This window comes from Epargyreus clarus, unplaced genomic scaffold (genome assembly GCF_041222505.1).
Source record: "Epargyreus clarus isolate Ecla_fem2 unplaced genomic scaffold, WU_Ecla_fem_2.2 ptg000019l, whole genome shotgun sequence".
NCBI lineage: Eukaryota > Metazoa > Arthropoda > Insecta > Lepidoptera > Hesperiidae > Epargyreus > Epargyreus clarus.
Genome location: NW_027332227.1, coordinates 11,294,076 through 11,318,765, shown reverse-complemented (window position 1 = coordinate 11,318,765; position 24,690 = coordinate 11,294,076). Strand labels below are relative to the sequence as shown.

Here is a 24,690-nt window from a genome sequence, read left to right as displayed (position 1 = left end):
CTAAATGATGAATTTAGACTTCTGTTTCTGGGTCTGGGTGTTGTGGGTGTTTGTCGTATTTGTCTCTGTGGGTCCATAGCACCCACGATCCAGGGAATCCTAGTGTGGGGCTGTGAGTGTAGAAAGCGTTTGTTATTATTATTGATTACAATCGCAGCGAGCGTGTCGAAGCCGTCGCGGCGCAAGCAGGTGGAGAGCATCCAGCTGAAGGTGGTGGTGCGCGTGGGCGCGGTGGAGGCGCGCGTGGCGACGGCGCGGCGCGCGCTGGCCGCGCTGCGCGTGCGCGGCGCCGCCGCCGGCCTCGTGCTCAAGACCGCCTACACGCAGCTCGACTGCACCATCGCCGAGGTGCACGTCGAGGACCTCAACCCCGTCACCGTGCACAAGGAGGTTATTAAAGCTTGATTTATTAGTATTATTCATAGATAAGTATAGATATCTCACCGCCTTGTAATTGAAGGAAGCCATTAAATGGCCTAAACGGCTGACAATTCTGACGGCTATTTAATGGCTGTAATGGTGTAATTTACGCGGAACAATGCCGACACGCGCATTTTAGTTGTGCAAAAACACGAAATCGAAGAAAACCTGCGAAAAAATATGGTTTCATTCGTAATTGATCTAAAAACTACATCGTTTTAATATTTTTCCAACACGAAAATAGATGTCAGTAACAATTTCAATTGTCAAAACTGGTTACATTTTCTTGTTAGAAGTGAATAGTCTTTACTAATCTATGTTATTAATAGTAAACATAGATAAAATGTATGATGCCAACGACGATCCGCGTGGCGGAGCAGTCACCGGGCTGATGCACAAAGGATTCCGGATATGGTCCCCAACTAAACAAAAATAGAAAATATGAATTAATGATTATGTTGGGTCTAGATGTTTGTATATTCGTCTTGTGTGTCCATAGCGCCCATGACACAGGGAAACCTAGTGTGGGACTGCGAATGTAGAAAGCATCTTTTTTTGTTTAAAAAAGTGTCATAATTATATTAATCTTCGTGGATGTGGTCGATTACTATTACGTCTTAGTCGAACTATTAGTTATTAGTCGAACTATTACGACATCATGACGTAACATCGAGTTCTGGAGGAGCGGCTACTGTCAGTTTGAAATTATAAAATAGTGATTTTACAATTATTAAGTGTGAATAAAATTCATAGTGTTACAATATTTTATTGATTTTTATTATAAAATCGTTTGTTTATAAAGTCGTAGTAATTTCATAAAAATGTGCTAATGGCATGATACATGATCGCGGAAACAAATCAAAGGGAATGTTTCAATTTGGACTATAACTTGTAAATTTACCAGAAAAAGGAGACAAATATGTTAATTTCAGGAAAAATAATAATTTGCTATTTTTTGTCTAGATCACTGCGCACAACAATAAAATAGTTTTGAAATATTACCATATACTACAACAAAATGGCGGCGTCTAGAACTTAGATTGTATACGTTCAAATGGAATCAAATGGGTACTATGGTACTCGTGAACGTATAAATGGTTAATTTATCATTAAACCATCTATACGTTCACAAGTACCGAGGAAAGGTTGACATTGGCAGAATACCACCATAAATGTAAAGCTTTATAATAAAAAAAATGTTGTGTCTGAGCATGTCAATAAAAAAATCTTTAACATTGTTAGCAGTTAAGTGCGATTATTTCTGAACGAATCAAAAAACATGGCATCGATCTTGTAAATTGATCAATTGTCATGTCATTTCATAGAACACCTATAGGGTGAATATCCGCCGCCGCCGTCACCGAGACCGAGATTATTTCGGGCCGACTATAATATGACGTAACGGCGATCGTTTGTCCAACGCGACCGAAATCGCCACGATCCAACTATCAAAAAATAAACATAAATAAAATTACTATTCAAATACGAACATTAAAAATAACAATTAGATTATAATAAAAAAATATATTTATAAAATGACTACAATTGATGATAGACAACATAATAACCGAGCTAACGTTTACGGTGCAACGGGAGTGTGTAGACAAGTTCAAACGTGTTTTATATTACCGGCACATCGTCGCGTCAAAATCTCGGATGCCGGTCTAGCGGTCACGCCGATTTAACCGAAATCTCGGCGGCCGGGATGACCATTCTATGGTGACGGGCGTGCGGTGGACACGCGGCTATAGTAAATGTATGTACCGCTACTTCGGCACCGTCATCTCGTTCTCGGTGACGGTTCGGTGACGGCGGCGATGAACAAACGCTCTTAAACTATCGAATATCAGTCAGATATCACGTGATAATGATAATTCAGTGTTAATAAAATGTCAAACATTTTTAAAATAAATCTTGTGCACACAATATACAAATCATTTTCATTTTAAAAAGTTTAAGGGGTTCATTTCCCTGTTACTCGGAAATGTACATTTCCTTTAACTTAATTAACTCTTATGCTCTATTTTTTACATCTCCACTTTTAAAAACTAAATGATAACACAATAACAACAAACTGTACTTCTTAACTAGATACTGAAAGTAATCGGCGGCGACGTAATGAACGTCCAAGTGGTGATGTACAACCTGGACACTCACCCCACCGTGAGCGACGTCAACATGTCCATCAACGCGCAGATTAACTGTCTGCGCATCGTCTTCTTGAACTGGTTCGTCACTTCCATGCTGGTGAGTAATATTTAATTTTTATTCGTTTCATTTTACGTTATTGGTATATTGGTGATAATTAATTTGAAGTAGTGTTGTAAGTTTGCACGTTTAAACTTGATATCTTGATGGAAAAGTTATAAAAAACTTGTCAATTGCAACAACAGCATAGGTTTTAAAACACATAATTATTGAAAGAACAATCCAGTCTTTAAAATATAGCGTGGCAATTTAGCCGAAACTAATGACACTTCATATGTTAAAATTTGTCAAGTCGTTTGGGCTGTAGGGTTCGCCAAAGAATGAGGCATACATATATACGCTCAAAAAATATTCTCCTCTGCAGTAAAGTGAAAAGATATGATTTAATTATATAGAAACTCTAACTTCCACTCGCAGCTTTGCTCAAAGGTATTATTCACTCGGGAACGGTACTTTTTTCGAGATGAAATGTACCTTATGTCCTTTTCTAATCTTCTGACAACGTGTATACATAACTTCGTGACTATCCGTTATGCAGTTAAAACGTGAAAGTCTAACAAACTTACATTCGCTACTTATGATAAATAATAATTATAGTTTAAAAACTAAAAACCACGCTAAAATTGATCATTAGTCTGGATTCCTGGTGAATGGATCCAATTACTAAAATTGTATATTGTCATTGGTTATTGATAATTGTTCAAAATTTTAAATTAATCGCACCGTTCAAAGTGGGTAAAAATCGAGTTCAAAGATTCCGTTACATAGATACATACATATATATATAGATACAACCCAAGCTAATAAAAGCGTGGTAAAATAGTAAAAAGAACATGGTTGAAACAGGAATTCCTGAACAACTTCCAAACCGCGCAACAAGCGATCATCGATGCGTCCTCACAAGCGGCGGACGCGGCGCGCGCGAACGTGCAGAACGCCTACCAGAACTCCACCAAGCTGGCGTTGCACGTGCGCCTCGCCGCGCCCATCATTATTGTACCGGAGAACTCTAAGAGCATGAATGCGGTGCTCATCGATCTTGGACGCATGAACCTCAATAATAAGTTCGTTGATTTGCCTATTGCGGTGAGTGTTTCGTTTTTTGTATAGTACACGTTTTTTTTTAATATTATTTGTTAATTATTTTCATTATGAATTTAATCTGAGGGATGATAGTTGTAAAATAATGCAGGTTGACGGACAAAGGCAATTTTAATACTCTACAAACAATGCCTTGTTGTAAGAGTCTCTTATTCATGAAAAAATCTTAAAGATTTTTTTAACATAAATCTTTGATCTGTCTTTATATATTTTCTGTCTTAATAGATTGTAAACTTAATCGCATGTTAAATAATGACATGAAACCATATGATTATTGAAAGAATGTATTTTTTAATTAACACTTCAAATAGTACTGTATAACTTTATTGATAATCTGAAGAATAAAACCAGTAAATAAACAATATTTTAAAGACTTGATTACTTATAGAGGCAGCACGAGTAATGTATGTAACAGCATAACCTCAATCGTATCGTATAATCTCAGGACGTGAGCAACAAGGTGACTGTGGACGAACTGACCCTCGAGCTAGAGGACATGATGGTATCATGCGTGGTGCTACAAGAAGACTCGCAGGAATTGGCACACGAGCGGAAGCTGTTACGACCAACCAGCTTCAAGCTGTTCGTTAAACGTAGCCTCTCCTCCTGGTACGAGACCTTGCCCGACCTGGATATATTCGGACGGATGAAGACCATTGCTGTAAGTGGATTGAATTAATACTTGTAACGCACTACAGAATAGGACCTCTCCAGAATAGTACCTCAGCGGCATCTCGCAACAAACGAAGCCGTAAGCACAATAGAAATATGCTAAAATAGAAATAAATAGCACTATTATTAAAAATAATATAGTGACAACCTTATTACTTCAATGGAGTGTAGGTAATTATTTTATCAACTAAGCTTAGTTCCAGCCTTTCGGCACAGTACAAACATGGAACATGTTTGTACTGTGCCGAAAGGCTACTAAGCCACACCCTAAAACGTATGCAATGCCGTGCGATGCGTTTTAAGTAAAATCGTAGTCAGTCGTGTTCCAGCAACCGTTGTGTTTATTATATCAATTCGACTAGACCCGTGTATCGTGCTATTTCTACTCATTTTTTTAAGTAGTCAAAGGCGTTGAAAGTGGTAGATTATCTTTATAATCCAACTGCGATGGCACCTAGATGAATATATTTCACCCATTGCGCTGTTATTTTGTTGCATATTATACGTGCGAGTTAATGCAGATAATAAATGTATTTGAAGCATAACAGATATCTTTACACAAATTACTACAAACTAATGCAATTTTTGATATTGTCCCATATGTATAATTATTTACGTGCTCTACTTAACATGGTGGTTGGTTTGTTATTAGTTTAAATGGCATAAAAATATTGTATTGTAACCGACCTGATATTGCACGAAGAATGCAATCTATACATGCAATTAAAAAAAAATATTTATTGCAGGTCCATACATTATTGGTTGTATAGCTTTCAATTTTCATTTTTTTCTGTTAATTTGTGTTTCTAATTGACACACCGTAATATGCTTCAGGTTTATATTGTATTTTTTATTATATTATAGATAACTGTAGGCCACAGCGACTACAAGAGCATAATGAAAATATTAAACCAAAACCTACAAGAGGGTCAGACGAAGACTGAGGAAACGAAGCAAACGAACGTGTCGAAGTCTGCGTCCTCGAAGGTAACGGTGAAGAGCCAAACGAGCAAGTCGCAGACTAAGTCGACGGCAGCGATGGTCACCACGCCCAAGGAGACTAAGCAACCGCGCACCACCATCAAGTTCTCGTTCACTATGGACAGCTTTGTCATTAATTTGATGAATACTGTCGTTGTAAGTACCATTTTTTTTTTCTAATAAGAGGTGTACATAAAGTAATAAATATGAATGTTTATTTGAGTAGTTTTATCGCCACAAGAATGGATGTATTGTATAAAGTAGAAGGATATTCGGAGGTAATATTTCCATCCTAAAAGGAACTCTACGCCTAGCAGTGGGATGGGAATGAGTTGATGAGTTGCGGATAGGAATGAGTTGATGATATTGGTTCTGTAATTTTTATGTAAGTGTTAAAATCTTTAATGTTTATTAATAGCCACCTTATTAAAATGATTCATTATTAATAACGACAAACAAAGCTAGGATTGCTGTTTATGACTACATTTGAAAACTTTAATATTTTTTCTCTGTTACATATTTTCATCATTGCTTAGGATCTTAATTAAATTGTCACAGTCGGAAGACACATCGTTCGTGAAAGACATAGATTTCGCGTGCTTCTGCCTCACGTTGCTGTCGGTGAAAGGGCGGATGTTCTCCGACAACTCCATGCACACGTCTGTGCTACTGGTGGATTGTACGCTAGACGACACGAGGCCTGGCCGAGGAGCTAAGATAACTAGGTAACAATGTTTTCTAATTTTTCGTCTTGACATTCAAGTATTCTATGTTTAACGATTTATTCTTTGTCTGTCACATTGATATAAAAGTCGTCGTTTATATCCAGTTCTTTCCCCATTTATGTAGTTAACCATACGGTAGACATTTATTGAGTCCCTGTAGTTCCGGGACCAGAATAGGGCTACGGTATCCTCTGCCTGTCGTAAGAGGCGACTAAAAGGGGGCTTCCGGGGTTGCGGACGGCAAGAGTGGGAGCTCAAACCGCCCGGCCAGCGACCCCGGGAAGGACGGCGGTATGTGTGGTCGCATACCGTCGTGCACACCAGACGGTGTGGTGAGTAACAAGCTCACCTGGGCGGAGCCCGACGGGGCACAGCGCTAAGAGGACTCCGGTTGCGTTCCGTTGGAGATCCCGGAGTCCTCTACGCAGCGCCGAGGACGGCCACCGGGGGGGTTTTAGTGCGGTAAGAGTCCCACATAACCCCGTGTCGCTCCCACGGCACCGGGTACCTTTTGAAGGTTTCCCCCTCGTTAACAAAAAAAAAAAAAAAAAAGACATTTATTGAATATTTATATATAGACTAGATTTTACCAAAGTTAATTAGTAAATTGATAACAGATATACGAGTTTTAATGACTCATAGTTAATCAGATTTTTTTATAGGCATCCCTTGATTAGCCAATGTTGTAGTAGGATCAGCAGTTTACAGAACAGACTAAATCATATTTAGCGAAACTACTCGTTTTAGCCAAATCGATAAATTATCATATAAAATGACATTTAAAAATGTTTTTATTAATTTTATCGCTTAATATTGATGACAATAAATAGAGTCAAATGTAATTGATTTGTGCAGGTATTTAGAAAGACGCAGGGATAGACCGGAACATAGGCCCGGCCAAATAGACGAAAATGACGAATCTATCATGGAAGCACATGACAAGATAAGGAGCATGATCGACATCACCTATACTATGAAAAACTCGGACACATTCAGTAAGTTATTATATTTTAATTTGGAATATTTTGTTTCAACAGCCTCTAATTATTAATACCATTTCACTAAAAGTTTAATAGTTCATGTCGCCCGAATTAAAGTTAACTATGACTTATTTCGATTCAGTTTAACAATTAAATCATCTTATCAGTTAGTACAGTTACTTAAATAACAATTTAATGCAGTAACCAAAATACAGGGTTACTGTTTTGGACATTTTGTTGTTATGTAACTTTGTACTGCATGGCACACTATACCTACTAGCCTATTCCAACCTAAGATAACAGGTAACGAAAGGCAAGCAGACACATATTAATTGATCATTATTAATATCTACTCGGTATATTACTCTTCACAATCATTTTCTGGGTCTAAAATTAAGTACAACAAAATGCTAAAAGGTATTTTAATTCCAACACTATAATAATACAAAAAAAAACATTATAAAATAATAGGTAAATTACAGGCAGTGATAGCCTAGTGGTTAAGAAACTCGGCCTCTCGATCGAGGGGTCCGATGTTCAAATACCAGGCACGCACCTCTGATTTTTCAAAGTTATGTGCGTATTAGAAATTAATTATCACTTGCTAAACGGCGAAGGAAAACATCGTGGGGAAACCTGCATACCTGAGACTTATAAAAAAAAAGAAATCTCGAAGGTATGTGACTACCAATACGCACTTGGCCAGGTGGACTATGGCCTGATCCTTCTTACTCTAAGAGGAGACCCGTGCCCAGCAGTGGAACTGTATTGGGTAAATGATTGTAATGACGTAAATTACAAGGTAATTATGAATATTGCAGTCGACATGCGCATATTCAGCTTCAACTTGATCCTGGCGATGGATTTCTTGAACAAGATCGCGGAGTTCATGACGACGGGACTGGCTGAGGACCCCGCCACGAAGCCAAAGGACGACGTCAAGATCGCCAGGTCCTCTGTCGACAATAATTTGACCGTAAGTACCGTTTTTAGATTAAAATTCAAGTTTATTTTTATAACATAGGAGTAGCAGACGAGCATGCAGTTCACTTAATGGTAAGTGGCTACTGCCGCTCATGGACATCTGTGATCAACTTCAAATAGGATAAGGTACCTGAGGTCGGCCACACCTGCACTCTACCCCTGAGGACTAAGCTAGAATGCCTCGGAAAAATATGTATCCCTAACCACACCTTTCAAACCAGAACAACAGCGTTTAACACTACTGTTAATATGCAAAAATAGGAATTCAAGTTTGAAAATGAGATTTAACACATATTTGTATAAGGTGTTTTGACGTAGCCTTCAGTGGTAATGGCGAATTTGTGAGTGACTTCATTTGGGACTCTTGTTAATTTTGAGGACGGTAATTTGTTTTCATGGGTTACTTAACATCAGTTCGACTGCAAACCCATTTATATTGACGCAATCACCGTCCATTAACGTCATTGTTTTTGTTATGTTATTTACAGGAAAAGATAAATTTTGTTAATATTTTCTTGGTGTTACAGAAAAAGAAAGTATCGGTGGTATCGGCGCCGTCAATGACGGAACATCAGGCGCCTGCAATGATGACAGTTAATATCAAGATCGAGCAGCCCGACATTATACTCGTTGAATCTCTCGAACAGAAGAAATGTGATGCTTTGGTGTTGAACGTGAGTATCCTGTTTAATTTATATAAGGAAATTAAATTTGTATTTTTTAAAGCTGACTTGAAGGATATTGTTCTTAGCTATAATTAAAATAAATGTATTCTGCTGTTCGAACATTAATACATTGATGTTTCAAATATGGAGTTGATGGTCTCGTAAAATTTTAGTGGTGGAACTACAAGCTATGTTTACACATATAGCAAGCTAAGTATGAACAGCCAGATACATAATGATGTCTTTGATGACAAACGTCTCCTTAAACAACCAATAAGAAATGATCCAGTTAATGAAGGACCAATGTTTATTCTATAAGAATTTCTTGGCTACCCTGTTTAGTCTAGTATTTAATCTTCTCAAAACTTACAATTGAAACATTATATAACGATTTGTAACCGTCAGATGGAGGCGCGCTTTAAGCTGCGCAAGACGGCGGAGCGGCTGGTGGCGGACGGCGGCGTGTCGGGGCTGCAGCTGGTGGTGCGCACGCTGGGCCGCGCCGAGCGCGCGCCGCGCCGCCTGCTCGCGCCCGCCGCGCTCTCGCTCGCGCTCGCGCAGCCGCCCGGCGGAGGCATGCACGTCGATGTACATATATCGGATATCAAGCTCACCGTCTCGCCAGGTATTGTACGCACACGGGCGTTACGCGTGCATAGTCCGCGTAAAACTGCTAGTTTGCTCTGAATATAGAAATGAATCGCGTCGCCATAGCGAATTGTATGACTACACCTGCTTGCAACTACTTCAGAACGGGCTAGCAGTTTGGCGCGGACTATACACACACATGTACATGTACGCTTGAATGCATGCAAGTATGTACAAATACACGTACATTTTCCATATACAGGGTGAATTTTTCAAACGGGCCTTCAGGACCAAATCCGAAACTATAAGGATTAGCGAAAATTGCTGAAAGGAGTTACGAGGCCGATTTTGATAAAAACTAAAACTGCATCATTACTTTTTTTAAATAACTTTTCCCTAGCCGGGAATCGAACTAGTTCATTATGAAAAAAAAAATACACCCTCTATATTGTTCCACTATCTGATAGTGTTGCTTATAAGGATCAAAATCTGGGAAGTAGGGCGGAAGTAGGGCGAGCCGAATAGTACCGATATCTCCTTGCATAGTTTTTATGATTATGTGCGATCGCTCAGAGTAGTGTGTGATAATAAATAGCGGAACTTATGAATTATAGTTTTCGTTGTTGAAATCATGTCCACGAGTTCTGTATTTAGGGGATAAAATGGTTCAATATTTGTTAATATTTTTTTATTTCGAAAATCGGTTATTTTACCGCTTTTGAACCATTGGTGTCAATTTGGGTACCCTTTGAAAAAACACCCTGTATACATACTAGATCTAACAGTCGAATTAAGTGAATGCTGTTACTTTTAATTTGCCTTTTTTTAACAGAAATCATAGCGTTATTGAACCGCGTCCTAGCAACAATGACGAGCCGCGAGGAAGACAACACCGAGGACGAGAAGAATGCAATATTTTATAGCCAACTGTGGGACTTGCAGCCCTTCAGACCGAACTCGTATTGGTTCTTGAAAACTGGTAAGTGTTAAACAACTTAATATCAAATTGTTGCAGAAAGCAAACTTTGCCTTTGTATTTTTTTTTCAATATGCTTTTATACATGAATGTCATATTATTTATTGACGTAGTCCTTTCGTTGCATTTTTTTAACATTATTTATAGCAACACACATTATAAGACAATTCATTTCTAATTTTCTTTAATAGTAATTTTAAGATTTAGCTGGTATTTTTGATAATATAATAATTAAACATCTACAGCGTTGCATCATAGATATGATGCTTGACATTTAACATCGATTTAAAAAAGTACTATTTTTCGTGTGACATTTTTACTTGACGCGGCATTTAAACGACGATTATTCATCAACAGAGGAAGCAGAAGAGGCTATAAACGTGGAGGAGCTGACGTATGAGGCCGAGGCGGCGCCGCCCGCGGGCGAGATCTGCTTTATCTCCGGCCAGTCGATCGTGGTGTCGCTGGAGATGGACATCGGCAACGAGACCATCCCCGTGCTCGTCATGCAGGCATCGCTCGCCGGACAGGTCAAGGACTGGAGCTCTGATGTGAGTTGATGATTTACGAGCTTAGGAAATGTCAGGTTTCTACATTATAATCTTGAAGGGTATAGGATTGTTCCTGTAATGCCGCTATTTTATGGATTGCCAAGATTTTTATAGAAGATAAAATATCAATAAATATACTAATAATAAAATTAAACATTGTTATGATTATTTATTTATTCTTTTTAAACACCTTAAGCAAAACGTAACAAATGAATAAGGCCTAATGGCTTTCTCTGCCAGCCAAACCCGGGCGGTGGCGACATTTATAGTAGGCACTTACAGAATTATGAAATAAAATTAATAAACATGTACACATTTTTCAATAGTTATATTTTTCTCAACCCAGAAAATTTACTTTTTACTAACATATTCAATGGTATTATTTTCCTAGTTCTATATGGAGTCGACGTGGGCGATGCAGGTGTCGTACTACAACATCGGCCGCGCGATGTGGGAGCCGCTGATCGAACCCGTGGAAGTTCTGAAGGACTACCAGTACAAACATGTACCTTGGGAGCTTAAGATGGAGGTAAGTTTATTTATTTAATAAGTTTTTGTACACAAAAAACATAACAATACAGAAGAGATAGAAGAATAGGAATTTTACTTATTATGTTCACTTTATATTGGTAAGACTTTGTTTCGAATCCAGAGGCACCACCGCCACAACGATTTCTGCCTAATAATAGCAGTATTACGCGAAACTGTGTTCTGGTTTGAAGGATGTGGGTAAGGAACACATACTTACCCGAAGCGTTTCATCTTAGTGATCAGGGGCAGCAACGCGTCTATAGCCTGCAAATCTATCGCTGATATGTCTTTATTACAGTACTACAATAATAAAGAAAATTGGTATATCACAAATACTTAATCAAAGAATTATTATAGTTTATTTCGAAAGTCATGTACCAAACTTTTTTTTGGTTAAAGGTGGTAATGCGTCCACAAGACAACCAAATGTCGATCGACACGACTGACGAGGCGGCCAACATGCAGGCGGTGGCGCAGCGGCAGGCCAGCAAGAGCATCACCATATCCAGCAGAGAGCCGCTCGAGATCACTATCACCAGGAGCGGCATGGAGGTAAGGCGGCTTTGAAATGATATATTTGCTTGTGTTATTGTGATATTGTTTATTATTAAGACAAATTCTAGTAAGACGAAAAGAGTTTATAAATGGATCCTAAATAGTAAATATCCTAATATATTAAATTATTAAATAGAATCCTTAAGCGTATATCCTATCGGGTGTTAAAACTGTTAAATAGAGCATTGTCGAGAAATATTATTGGTTTTTGTATGCAATGCATTTCTCTAATTATTTCGTCTGTGATGTCGTTGTAAAGACTATAATCATAAATACGATTTTTATTATTCTTGTGTTATCTAGGTGCTGACTCAGCTAGGCAACTCATTCTCAGCTGCAATAGCAGACACATCAGATACGTCTGTTATGGTCAAATCAAAGAGTGAAGACGTGAGTATTCCAATTATGTTATTTTTGAATGAAGATTTACATTGTTCATTTTATTACGTTTAACAAAATTTAACAAACTGTATATGTGTAATAATTTACAGAATATGCAAAAAGAATTCTTCGGGGCGCCTTACGTTCTTCACAATTGTACTGGTCTTACTGCGAAGTTGATGCTTCAAAATAACAACGATTTCTCAGTCTTCAATACGGGAGACATCACCTCTTCAGACTACAGGTAAGTGCGTACAAGTAATTGCGGTTTCAGCAGAAGTTTTTCTTAATGTTCTATGTGCATACAAATTGTAAACTTAAGTCTTTTGACTTGTGAGAGATTTTTTACCATTTCTTTTCATTCACTAGCCATATGGTGGACATATTATGGCTTTATATTCAAAATATTATAGTGTGTCCATTTGCGAAAAAAATGGAAATTAATAATTTCACCGTTTTAAATTTTGATCGTATACAGTAATATGACCGTAATTTTCCCTTATTTCCCTACTGCGATAGGAAAAGGGTAGTTTTCAAAATTTTCATCATTTATTGTGACCACTAGTATTGTTTTTCTTCTTCTACTATATCAGCTTTTTTATTACTTGTATACTGTTTCATAAAACAAACGATGGTCTGTCTTCTTAGGGAAGTTGTGTTAGAGCCTGGTGCGTGCGTGCCGTTGCAGTTGAAGCACGGCGGACTCAACTTGATGAAGTTGAACGAACCACCGCCGCCGCTCAAGTTGAATGTCAAGGTATAGTTTGATTGTAGATATTCAATACGTCCCTTAACATAAGTAAGAGTTAAAGTTATTGAGTTCATGTGTGCGGGAATTGTTAAAACTGAACTCATAAGGACCGACGAAAAATATTTTTTGACGATTTATCTAAAAGCAAAACAGGTAATTACAAAAAAAATATATACTTTCCTAATCGAGAATTGACCGAGTTCCTCATAAAAAACCGTTTTATTCAATTTTAAGAAAATACTATTCAATTCCTATGTAGACTTGAAAATTTTAAGGATTGTGTATACTATATTTAGTTTGACACCCCCAGATTGTGGAGATGGAGGAGGAAGTGCAGATCCCGGTAGAGCGCGCGGACAAGCGGTACTTCCCGCTGGGGCGCGGGCGCTCGGGCGAGCGGGCGGCGCGCGGCGTGCCGCACGGCGCCGCGGTGGAGCCGCGCGGCCTCATCTCCGACGTCGTCATGCAGGACGCCGCGCTGCACATCTACCTCAGGAGCGTCGTGCAGGTGACTAGCGCGCGGCGTGCCGCACGGCGCCGCGGTGGAGCCGCGCGGCCCCATCTCCGACGTCGTCATGCAGGACGCCGCGCTGCACATCTACCTCAGGAGCGTCGTGCAGGTGACTAGCGCGCTGCGGCACTGCCCGCGGTGGAGCCGCGCGGCCTCATCTCCGACGTCGTCATGCAGGACGCCGCGCTGCACATCTACCTCAGGAGCGTCGTGCAGGTGACTAGCGCGCGGCGTGCCGCACGGCGCCGCGGTGGAGCCGCGCGGCCCCATCTCCGACGTCGTCATGCAGGACGCCGCGCTGCACATCTACCTCAGGAGCGTCGTGCAGGTGACTAGCGCGCTGCGGCACTGCCCGCGGTGGAGCCGCGCGGCCTCATCTCCGACGTCGTCATGCAGGACGCCGCGCTGCACATCTACCTCAGGAGCGTCGTGCAGGTGACTAGCGCGCGGCGTGCCGCACGGCGCCGCGGTGGAGCCGCGCGGCCTCGTCTCCGACGTCGTCATGCAGGACGCCGCGCTGCACATCTACCTCAGGAGCGTCGTGCAGGTGACTAGCGCGCTGCGGCACTGCCCGCGGTGGAGCCGCGCGGCCTCATCTCCGACGTCGTCATGCAGGACGCCGCGCTGCACATCTACCTCAGGAGCGTCGTGCAGGTGACTAGCGCGCGGCGTGCCGCACGGCGCCGCGGTGGAGCCGCGCGGCCTCATCTCCGACGTCGTCATGCAGGACGCCGCGCTGCACATCTACCTCAGGAGCGTCGTGCAGGTGACTAGCGCGCGGCGTGCCGCACGGCGCCGCGGTGGAGCCGCGCGGCCCCATCTCCGACGTCGTCATGCAGGACGCCGCGCTGCACATCTACCTCAGGAGCGTCGTGCAGGTGACTAGCGCGCTGCGGCACTGCCCGCGGTGGAGCCGCGCGGCCTCATCTCCGACGTCGTCATGCAGGACGCCGCGCTGCACATCTACCTCAGGAGCGTCGTGCAGGTGACTAGCGCGCGGCGTGCCGCACGGCGCCGCGGTGGAGCCGCGCGGCCTCATCTCCGACGTCGTCATGCAGGACGCCGCGCTGCACATCTACCTCAGGAGCGTCGTGCAGGTGACTAGCGCGCGGCGTGCCGCACGGCGCCGCGGTGGAGCCGCGCGGCCTCGTCTCCGACGTCGTCATGCAGGACGCCGCGCTGCACATCTACCTCAGGAGCGTCGTGCAGGTGACTAGCGCGCTGCGGCACTGCCCGCGGTGGAGCCGCGCGGCCTCATCTCCGACGTCGTCATGCAGGACGCCGCGCTGCACATCTACCTCAGGAGCGTCGTGCAGGTGACTAGCGCGCGGCGTGCCGCACGGCGCCGCGGTGGAGCCGCGCGGCCTCGTCTCCGACGTCGTCATGCAGGACGCCGCGCTGCACATCTACCTCAGGAGCGTCGTGCAGGTGACTAGCGCGCTGCGGCACTGCCCGCGGTGGAGCCGCGCGGCCTCATCTCCGACGTCGTCATGCAGGACGCCGCGCTGCACATCTACCTCAGGAGCGTCGTGCAGGTGACTAGCGCGGTACTCCGGTTGCGTTCCTTTGGAGATTCCGGAATCCTTTACGCAATGCCGAAGGCGGCCACCGGGGGGGTTTTAGTGCGGTAAGAATCCCACATAACTCTGTGTCGCTCCCACGGCACCGGGTACCTTTTGAAGATTCAGGTGCAATGTCATGATAATGGGACACGTACCTGAACGACACTCTTAGTGTCGTTCAGGTACGTGTCGCGTCAGAAAGTGATGAGAGGACGTCGGGAGTTATAACAAATTTAGAATATGCCCAAAAAATATTTGCTTGCAATTTTTATATTTCGTTAAGTAACATTACAAAATTAAACCACTATAAGAAAATAGTTCATTTTACGCCTTTTATAAAACCTAAATCTAAATCTGTCGTCAGGTAACGAACACATTAGCGGTGTCCGTGTCTGTGTACTACATGACGCTGAGCGGCAACGAGGTGCGGCTGCTGGGCGACGTGAAGCCGGGCGGCATATTGCGGCTACCGCTGCAGGCGGTGCACACGCCCACCGCTGAAATATTCTTCTCTGTTGAAGGTATGAACGTTAATAAATAGAAACGAAAAATATATGAATAAAATACTTATATACATGATTATAAAATATTACTCGACCAAGCCAATTAGACGAATGTCAAACGTGACGTCACTCGCCAGATATGTGCGTGCGACCACTGACAAAAAAAAATAACTTGTTGTGAAATGTTAATTTATACCTATGAAATTTAAATTTTAATAAATTTCTGTCAAATAATTTATACTTAAACGACTGTTATGAAAAGTAATGAGTACAAAAAATAATGTAAAACGTAACACTCGCAATATCATTTTTCTCTCTGCTATGAATAGTCTTATTTTCCTCCGTTTTGATGCTGTCTTAACACACGGCACCGTTAAAACTTAATAAATAACAAAGAGACAATAACTATGTACACTGATAACAATAAAAATAATAATAACAAACCAAAATATAATCCAGGAATTATTTGTGAATTGTGAGATTGAGAGTTTAGCTGCGAACAGTACTAGGATGTGAGCGGGACATGGGGCGGTACTCGGGGAGGGAGGCCGCATTCCACCTGTTGACGAACAGAAGTAAGTAAGAATTGTATACTTAGATATAATTTATAATACTCGACCAAGCCAATTAAACGTAATTGGCTTGGTCGAGTATTATAAATTATATCTAAGTATACAATTCTTACTTTTGATATGAAGCAAATTGATGTTTCAATGTTGTTTTTTCAAAGTCTATAAACTTCAAACTTATTTTAGGTTTCACTGTTTCTGTATCGCCTTTCATTTGGCGCGAGCTGCAACAAGAAGTAAAGATAACTAAGTTAATGCAATGCGATTCCAAAGACAAAGCCAGTGGGGAGAAATTCTACTTGAAGGTATGTTGAGGAATAGATGTATGAAAATAACCGAAAAAATATTAAGCAATAAAATTGATCTCCCTTATCAATGATACGTCATTTTCTTAAGGTTTCCATTTGCGTGTTTTTTAATATATGTTATTCATGTACAGGCTGTAGGTACAATGGAGCAAGTATTCTACGAGCATTCAAACAGGCGCACGTTCACATCGTCGTGCTACGACATAGTATTGAAACCGGCCGTCAAGCTACAGAACTGTCTTCCCCTTGAAATAGTCGTTTCTCAGTTGGGACTTAAGCGCACTCAAGTGTTCAAGCCTGGAGAGATGTTCCACTTATCACATCTCGCGCCTAACAGAGCTTCCATCGTTATAATGGTATGAGTATCTGAGTTTGACTTACGTATTATATAGTAAGGGTTTTTATTGCGTTGTACTCCACTGTGATCTTAGCAACTCCAAACTTATGTTCCACTATGATTATTTAAGTTTGATGGGATGAAGACTGCCTGCTTATTTTCACCTTTTACATAAATGATTAAGAAAAAATCTCCACTAAAAGTACGGAAAAGATAAAATGTTACATACTTAATTTACAAAGCTTAATCATTTTATTTAATTTTCTTGTATTGGATTTCTGGTCTAAAAATAATGTGTTATGACTTCATTCTTTAAAATTTGTTAAGCTGCTCAGCTCACAGTACAGATCACGACAATACGCGTAATGTTAATGTTAGCCCGTTATTTTTCCAATTTCAATAATCAATTCATCAAATATTCCTTCATGCAATCATGCAAATCTGCCTTCACTTGTGTATGGCAATACTGTCATACCCCTTTCTAATGCGGTGCTGGCGTGTGCAAATAATTGAAATAAGCCGTAAGGTGAATGCTACGCTACAGTCCCTCTATCGTCTGAATTTTTGTTTACCTTACAGGACAAAACTAACTTTAGTACACAGTCTCGTTCTACCCATCATTGATTATGCGGACGTGTGTTATCCAGATCTAACTGAGGAACTTCTTGATAAGCTAGAGCGCCTTCTTAATAATTGTATCAGATTTATTTTGAACTTACGCAAATATGACCATATCTCCAATTATAAACGTCAGCTTAAATGGCTAACTATTCGTCAAAGGCGTGACTCTAGAATTCTCTTGGTTCTGTATTCCATTTTACATGATCCAACTTCTCCTCCGTATCTAAAGGAAAAAAATCAGTTCCACTGTACGGATCGCGCCAGTGGGCTACGCTCTTCAAGAATTTTAAAAGTCAATATGCCCCCAGTGGTTCTTTCCAGTATTCCTTCACAGTACAGGCAATTCTACTCTGGAACGTCCTGCCCGAAAACATCAGGAAATCATCTTTTAAAACCACCTTTAAGAGACTGGTACGGGAGCATTATTTACAACAGTCATTTGACAGATGAGTCTATCAATTTTTCATAGTCTTAATTATTTAATATATATATATTCAAATTCAAATTCAAATCTCATTTATTCAAAATTGATTCATAAAGAATACTTTTTGAAAGTCAACAAACTACCACCGCTTCGGAAGGTATTTCGCTATGGAGAAGAAGCGGCGCAAGAAACTCCATACGTGTGCATATTTGCATCTTTTAAAGAGTGAATAATATACAATTTTACATAGTGGTACATATAATTATTTTTTGATGTTGGAGCTGGAGTTGTCATACCATACGGATTTATCATTTAAGTACTGATTTACATTATAATAAGCTTTTTTACATAAAGTTAATTTTATAGTAGATTTAAACCTTTTCTCGGATAGATCGATAATGTCTTTTGGTATTTTATTGTAGAAACGAATACAGTTCCCCATAAAAGAATTACACACCTTGCTTAATCTAAATTGAGGTATGGCCAATTTATCTTTATTTCTAGTATTATGACTGTGCCTATTATAATTTTTTTCCAAAGAAGAATAATTTTTGCGAGCATATAAGATATTTTCATAAATATATTGACTAGGCACTGTCAAAATATTTATAGATTTAAACAGTTCTCGTAAGGACTCACGGGGGCGAAGACTATAAATGGCTCTAATTGCACGTTTTTGAAGTATAAAAATGACATCTATGCTAGCAGCGTTACCCCACAGCAGAATACCGTAAGACATAATGCTATGAAAATAACTAAAGTAAACAAGCCTAGCGGTTGGTATATCGGTAAGATGTCTTATCTTCTTTACCGCATAGGCTGCCGAACTAAGTCTACTACATAACTTTGCTATCTGAGGGCTCCATTGTAGTTTAGAATCTAAATTTATCCCTAAGAAAACTGTTTCATCTACAAATTCTAAGTGATCATTGTTAAGGGTAACATTCATCGTCAGCTTTTTAACATTAGGCAGAGCAAATCGGACACATTTAGTCTTTTTATTATTTAATACAAGATTGTTTGCGCTAAACCAGTTGTGGATTATGTCAAGTGCTTTATTGACAGCGCTCACGTCGTTAGATTGTCTTTTAACTTTAAATATTAAGGAAGTATCGTCAGCAAACAACACAACCTTTGATATGTCCTGCATTACATACGGTAGATCATTAATGTATACCAAAAACAAGAATGGCCCCAAAATAGAGCCTTGTGGGACGCCTACTTTAACACCAGAACCTAACGATTTGTGTCCCTTAACCTGAACTCGTTGTACTCTATTATCTAGATAAGACCTAAGCAGTTTTAGAGACGTACCGCGTATACCATAATATTCCAACTTTAACAAGAGAGTTTTATGTTCTACACAATCAAATGCCTTAGAAAGATCACAGAATACACCTATAGTATCCTGCGCATCTTCCCAAGCGTCAAAAATGTTTCGCATTAATTCAACACCCGCATCAATGGTTGATCTACCTTTGGTGAAGCCGAACTGTTTATTATGGAGTAAATTATAAAAATTAAAGTGCACTAATAATTGATTAAGTATTAGTTTTTCAAATATTTTACTAAAAACAGGCAAAACAGAAATTGGTCTATAATTACTAGGATCTTTGTTGTCACCAGACTTAAATAGAGGAATGACCTTACTTTGTTTCATTAGATCAGGAAAGCAACCATGATCTACGCATAAATTAAAAATTTTGGCTAAGTAAGGAGCTATAGTCTCAATAATAAAACTACAAATTTTTATAGACATTCCCCATAAATCCTCAGTAGTTTTAATATTTATATCTTTGAACACTTTAATTACTTCTTTGCTATTAACATGTCTAAATATAAATCTATCACTGCAACTTTTTACATTTTCTTTAAGGAAATTTACAGAAAGAGCAGGCGAAGACTTTAGAAATTGTGTAGTTTTCATGGGAATATTAGTAAAAAAGGATTCAAATTCTTGTGCCACATCCTTATGTGATGTGATAATGCCTTTTTCAGTATTAAGAGTTATATCATCAGTATACATATTTGACTTACCCGCTTCGGCATTTATTACTTTCCATACTGCCTTTATTTTATTATCGGATGATTTTATTTTGTTATGATAATAATTTGACTTAGCAATTTTGCAAACCCTTTTAAACAATTTAGAGTACCTTCGAACATGCTCGTTAAGCTTGGGGCTAGGACTATTGGCCCTTTCATTATACAAGTCAAAAAGAGTTTCCCGACTTATACGAATACCCTTAGTAGCCCATTCATTGAATTTAAAACCGACTGATTTCTGATATTTTTTAAGTATAAATATTTTTTTAAACTCCGTATTTATTATTTTAAAGAAATTTGAATAAACACTATTGACATTGTTATTATAATTTAAAAATTTTAAACTATTTAATAGCTGCTGGTTAAACTTTTTTAGACGCATTTTTGTTATTAGTCTATATTCCAAAAATACTTTATTTTCTGTGTGATTATTACAGAGAATATGAACACTTTGGCCACTGTGATCCGACTGAATGCAATTTATTATGGACTTATCTATAATATTACAATTACAAAAAATGTTGTCAATACATGTAGCTGAAGATGTTGTCACCCTTGTAGGTTCACAAAAAACATTGTTTAAGTTAAATGACTTAAATAAAGACAATAATTTAGTTGTTAATAAGCTATTGTGCAAGATATTTACATTAAAATCTCCACATATTATAATTAATTTATTACTTTTGGAAATTATATTTAAAACATCCTCCATAACAGTTTCAAAACAATAATAGTTATCATTACAAGGGGGCCTGTATACGCAAACCACAATATGTTTCTCCAGCTCAACACAAGACAATTCTATAGAACGCTCAACCGAAAGATCCACAATGTCTAAACGTTCTTTAAATTTAATATTATTTCTCAGTAATATTAAGGTACCACCATGAATTGCAGACTTACGGTTGAATGAACTGGCTATAATATAATTTTTATAACGTATAAGCAATTGGTGATTTCTTAACCAATGTTCAGTTATACACATTATGTCATATTTAAATTTTTCCAAAAATAATTCCAGTTCTAATTCTTTACTCGCAAGACCTTGTATATTCTGGTGTAAGATTTTTAATATTCCACTTTTTATTTTATTTTTGCCAGAAATACCTTGTTCAGTACATTTACTTAATATAGTTTTATGTGGTATTTCTGTTGTCAGTATATTTAATTTAAAAAATGATTGTTAGTAATACTACTAACATCAGTCTGTAAAAAGGACTGAGTTATAGTGTCTATAACTGAATCGTGTATATTAAATGCTACTAATGTAGCAAGTCGTTTTTTCAATTTTTTTGACAGGTACATAGTATCCTGAGTCAAGATAAAATTGTATATAAATTTATTTATGTCAAAATACCTAATGTCATTATGACGACATGTCAAATTATAGATATGCATATTATTTTTATAGATTCTATTATTTTGCTCCTTTGTTAAGTTAGAGCAATATGGGAGGGCACATAAAATAAATCTGCACTTGTAGTTACTACTTAATTTTAACAATATATTTATACACCTATTAATGTCCTTATAACTCACCTTAATATGATTTCCTAACATAATAACTATGGTAGTATGCTCATCATAGCAACCAGCAGCTATTTTGTCCATAATATAGTTAAAAGAAGCCTCCGGATAGCACATGTTAATAACCGTTTGCCTCAAACAATTATATAATAAAGAACCAAATCCTACACCTATTCTATCTGAGAAAATTATTGTTTTTTTGGAAACACTCGGTGTAATTTCAGGTTGTGTGGAGTGTTTAACCATAGGACTTTTATATTGTGTGGGCTCGGTATTATCTGAATTGCAGTATTTGTATTGGAGGTCCTTCAATTTTGTCATTAATTTTTCTATACTTTTTTCAGACTCCAGGTACTACATTTTGTAAGTTTATCCTGGAGATCTATAACATTTTGTTTCAATGATACTTCTTTTACTTTATTGGAATAACTTTTTTGAATATTTTTTAATAACTGAACTTTCTTGTGAGCTTTTCTTATGAAAACTTTTAACTTTAGATATTTTTTTACTTTTTTATTAGAATTAAACTTTATACAACGTGCAGATTCATTTACGGCCTGAAACTCCTGACATAAAGAAACTGAATGGCTGGTCTCATATACTTCTTTCTCTTGGTACAACTCAGCCAGTTGTTGATGTGCTTCAAGAAGTTGCTCGTCAAGAATTTTGTTGCGCTCGAGTGCCACTTCCAGTTTAACATGCAGGTCTTCACATGCTTGCATTGCTTTCTTATAATTTTCAATTTCCTCAAGAGACTCATCACATGATTGACGCAGCAATGCCAATCTGTTGTTAAGAGCCGCATTCTTGGTTTTTAATTTTTTAATCTCAAGCTCTAATTCATTTCTTTCTTCTAATAAGCGGTCACTTAAGGCTTGAGTTTGTTTGAGCTCATCTTGGGTCTTCAGCAACTTCTTCTCCACAACTTCAACAGCAATTTTTCTGGTTGAGATCATGATGCTATTGTTGTACGACCGACCACCTACAATACAGTATCAGAAGGTTAATATATTGTATAAGAAAGAAAGTTTATTCTAGTGAGTGTAACCTAACCTATATGCTACACAGTAATAGAATTAAGTAACAGCTTGAAAACTGTTTAAGATAATGAAACAACCTAAATAATTTACTCAACTAAATAAACGGTGTTATAAGTGTTATATTTGACTGTGGCTAGTATTTGTCATCAAATTTTGCTTCCACTTATATAGTCAAGCAAAAAGAGGCAAATAGCGGCGCCGAATGTATGAATTTGACGTTTCTCACGAAGTGAGATATTGAATAGAGTACTGTTATAAGTGTAGTGTTCTAAAGATTATGTTAATCGTGTTTATGTATTACAATAGTTATAGGATAACAATACTCCCCGGGTTTTTAACGAAGAACGTTAGTTGAAGTTCAAATTCGATTTGACAGCATCCACCGGCCAGATTTTAGATGAAGTTTTTTTTCTCCACAGTTATTGTAAACTTGCACTCCGATTAGTAGAATACACTAGTTGGTTGTTCAAAATTAATAATATAATAAGCTTATAGCCTTAAAAACTTGAATTAATTAGAAATATAATAATTTTATCTACAGCTGATACGAAGACGTTTCTATGTCAGTGTTGCCACACGCTCCAAAAAAATCAATATATATATATAATATATATATATATATATATATATATATACACAACTATCAACTCTACGAAACTGTAATCAGTTTCACAGTAATATAATTTTGAATCATAAACTCTGGGGTTTAGTAGAAAAGGCTTGCATGTGATTAGATTTAATAAGGTCTTGGATAAGGTATCCTGATTGTAATGTGTATTCATGTTATGTTATGAGGTTACTGACTACATCTGCACTATTACAAAAGCTCATACAAGCCTCGCATACAAATAATAAGTAAAAGTAATACATCAAGGATGCGTTGCTTCCTCATTGGATTGAATTAGAAATGGGAACATTCAAAACTACATCTCACTCATACAAATCAGTTACTCAAATAATTTAGCTTTACTACCACATTCATGCCTCAAAGAATTACTGGTAATTACACTGCTGGGTCTCCTGTGCGAGTGAGAAGGCCTTCGTTTTTGGCCAATAGTCCATCGCGCCAATTAATTGCAGCTTGGTTTATGATTAAATCAAATGATAATATGTTTTTTAAATACCTAACTATATATATATATATATATATATATATATATATATATATATATATATATATATATACATATACATATATATATACATATACATATATATATATATATTTACATTTTACATTACATACTGTACATTTTTTTTGTATTTAGTATATTTTGGTTCAGAAGCCTACCACATGTTATCGCCATCGCCCAGGGTTCACTGGCAGAGAATGCCATTGGGCATTAAGTTTACCCTTTGTTACACTACTTTAAGGTGTTACAAGAAAATTAAATAAATAAAAAAAAAATCTACTAAAATATTATCGCAGATCCAAAACTACCTGGACAAGTGTTGGGTATGCACCAAGAACTTACCAGACGAGGAGACGGAGCTGTCGGTGTGGTCGTTCGAGTCGCACGACAGCCCCGCGGTGATGGTGCTGGAGCTCGGCATGCACAGCGCGGACACCGAGGGCACGCAGGTGCTCTCGCTCTACTGCCCCTTCTGGATGCTCAACAAGACCGGCTTCACGCTGTGTTACAGGGTAAGTGTTGCTTTAGTATAGGAGTGGGTTGTAAAACCACAAAATATGGTAGGAGGGGGACGATGTAATATAGGAGTGGGTAATAAAGGCACGAATTCTGGTAGAAGGGGGACTATATACAAAGTTAAACACATAAAAGATTTAGCATGTGGGCGAATAGATACAATAGTATAAAAAATAGACAAGGGTAAAAAATATTTGTGAAGTGGATTACATTATATTTGACACAGACACAAATACAATAATATGCAACAAAGGCACGAAATATTTTGTGAAGGGTTGCGTTTCGTATGTTCGTACGCTGGTTCAATTAAAAGATACATAAACAAAAAGTTCGATAATTGTTAATTCTTCGTTTTAATTCCTGTCTTGTCTAATTGAAACGTATATATAAATTATTTTTTTACGTAGTTGACTTTAGTATGTATCTATTTTAAAGCATGTGATTGAACAAATTACCTTTTAAAGTACTGTTGAATTTTGATATATGAATAACAATATTATATCTACGATGGCTGTAACAGGCAT

At 38.6% G+C, this 24,690-nt stretch overlaps 1 protein-coding gene across 1 annotated transcript in view; it reads left to right on the top strand.

The window, feature by feature from the left end:
- Positions 1-24,690, top strand: part of Vps13 (vacuolar protein sorting 13C) — a 58,293-nt gene that overhangs the window by 15,153 nt on the left and 18,450 nt on the right. The window contains 22 exon segments of the mRNA XM_073083514.1: positions 158-390; positions 2,512-2,667; positions 3,475-3,714; positions 4,175-4,390; positions 5,266-5,538; positions 5,941-6,107; positions 6,963-7,102; positions 7,909-8,063; positions 8,599-8,745; positions 9,142-9,361; positions 10,157-10,303; positions 10,658-10,851; positions 11,243-11,380; positions 11,782-11,934; positions 12,241-12,327; positions 12,429-12,562; positions 12,967-13,075; positions 13,380-13,577; positions 15,507-15,663; positions 16,401-16,519; positions 16,654-16,878; positions 23,947-24,162. Of these exon segments, the coding sequence (XP_072939615.1) occupies positions 158-390; positions 2,512-2,667; positions 3,475-3,714; positions 4,175-4,390; positions 5,266-5,538; positions 5,941-6,107; positions 6,963-7,102; positions 7,909-8,063; positions 8,599-8,745; positions 9,142-9,361; positions 10,157-10,303; positions 10,658-10,851; positions 11,243-11,380; positions 11,782-11,934; positions 12,241-12,327; positions 12,429-12,562; positions 12,967-13,075; positions 13,380-13,577; positions 15,507-15,663; positions 16,401-16,519; positions 16,654-16,878; positions 23,947-24,162 (3,824 nt within the window).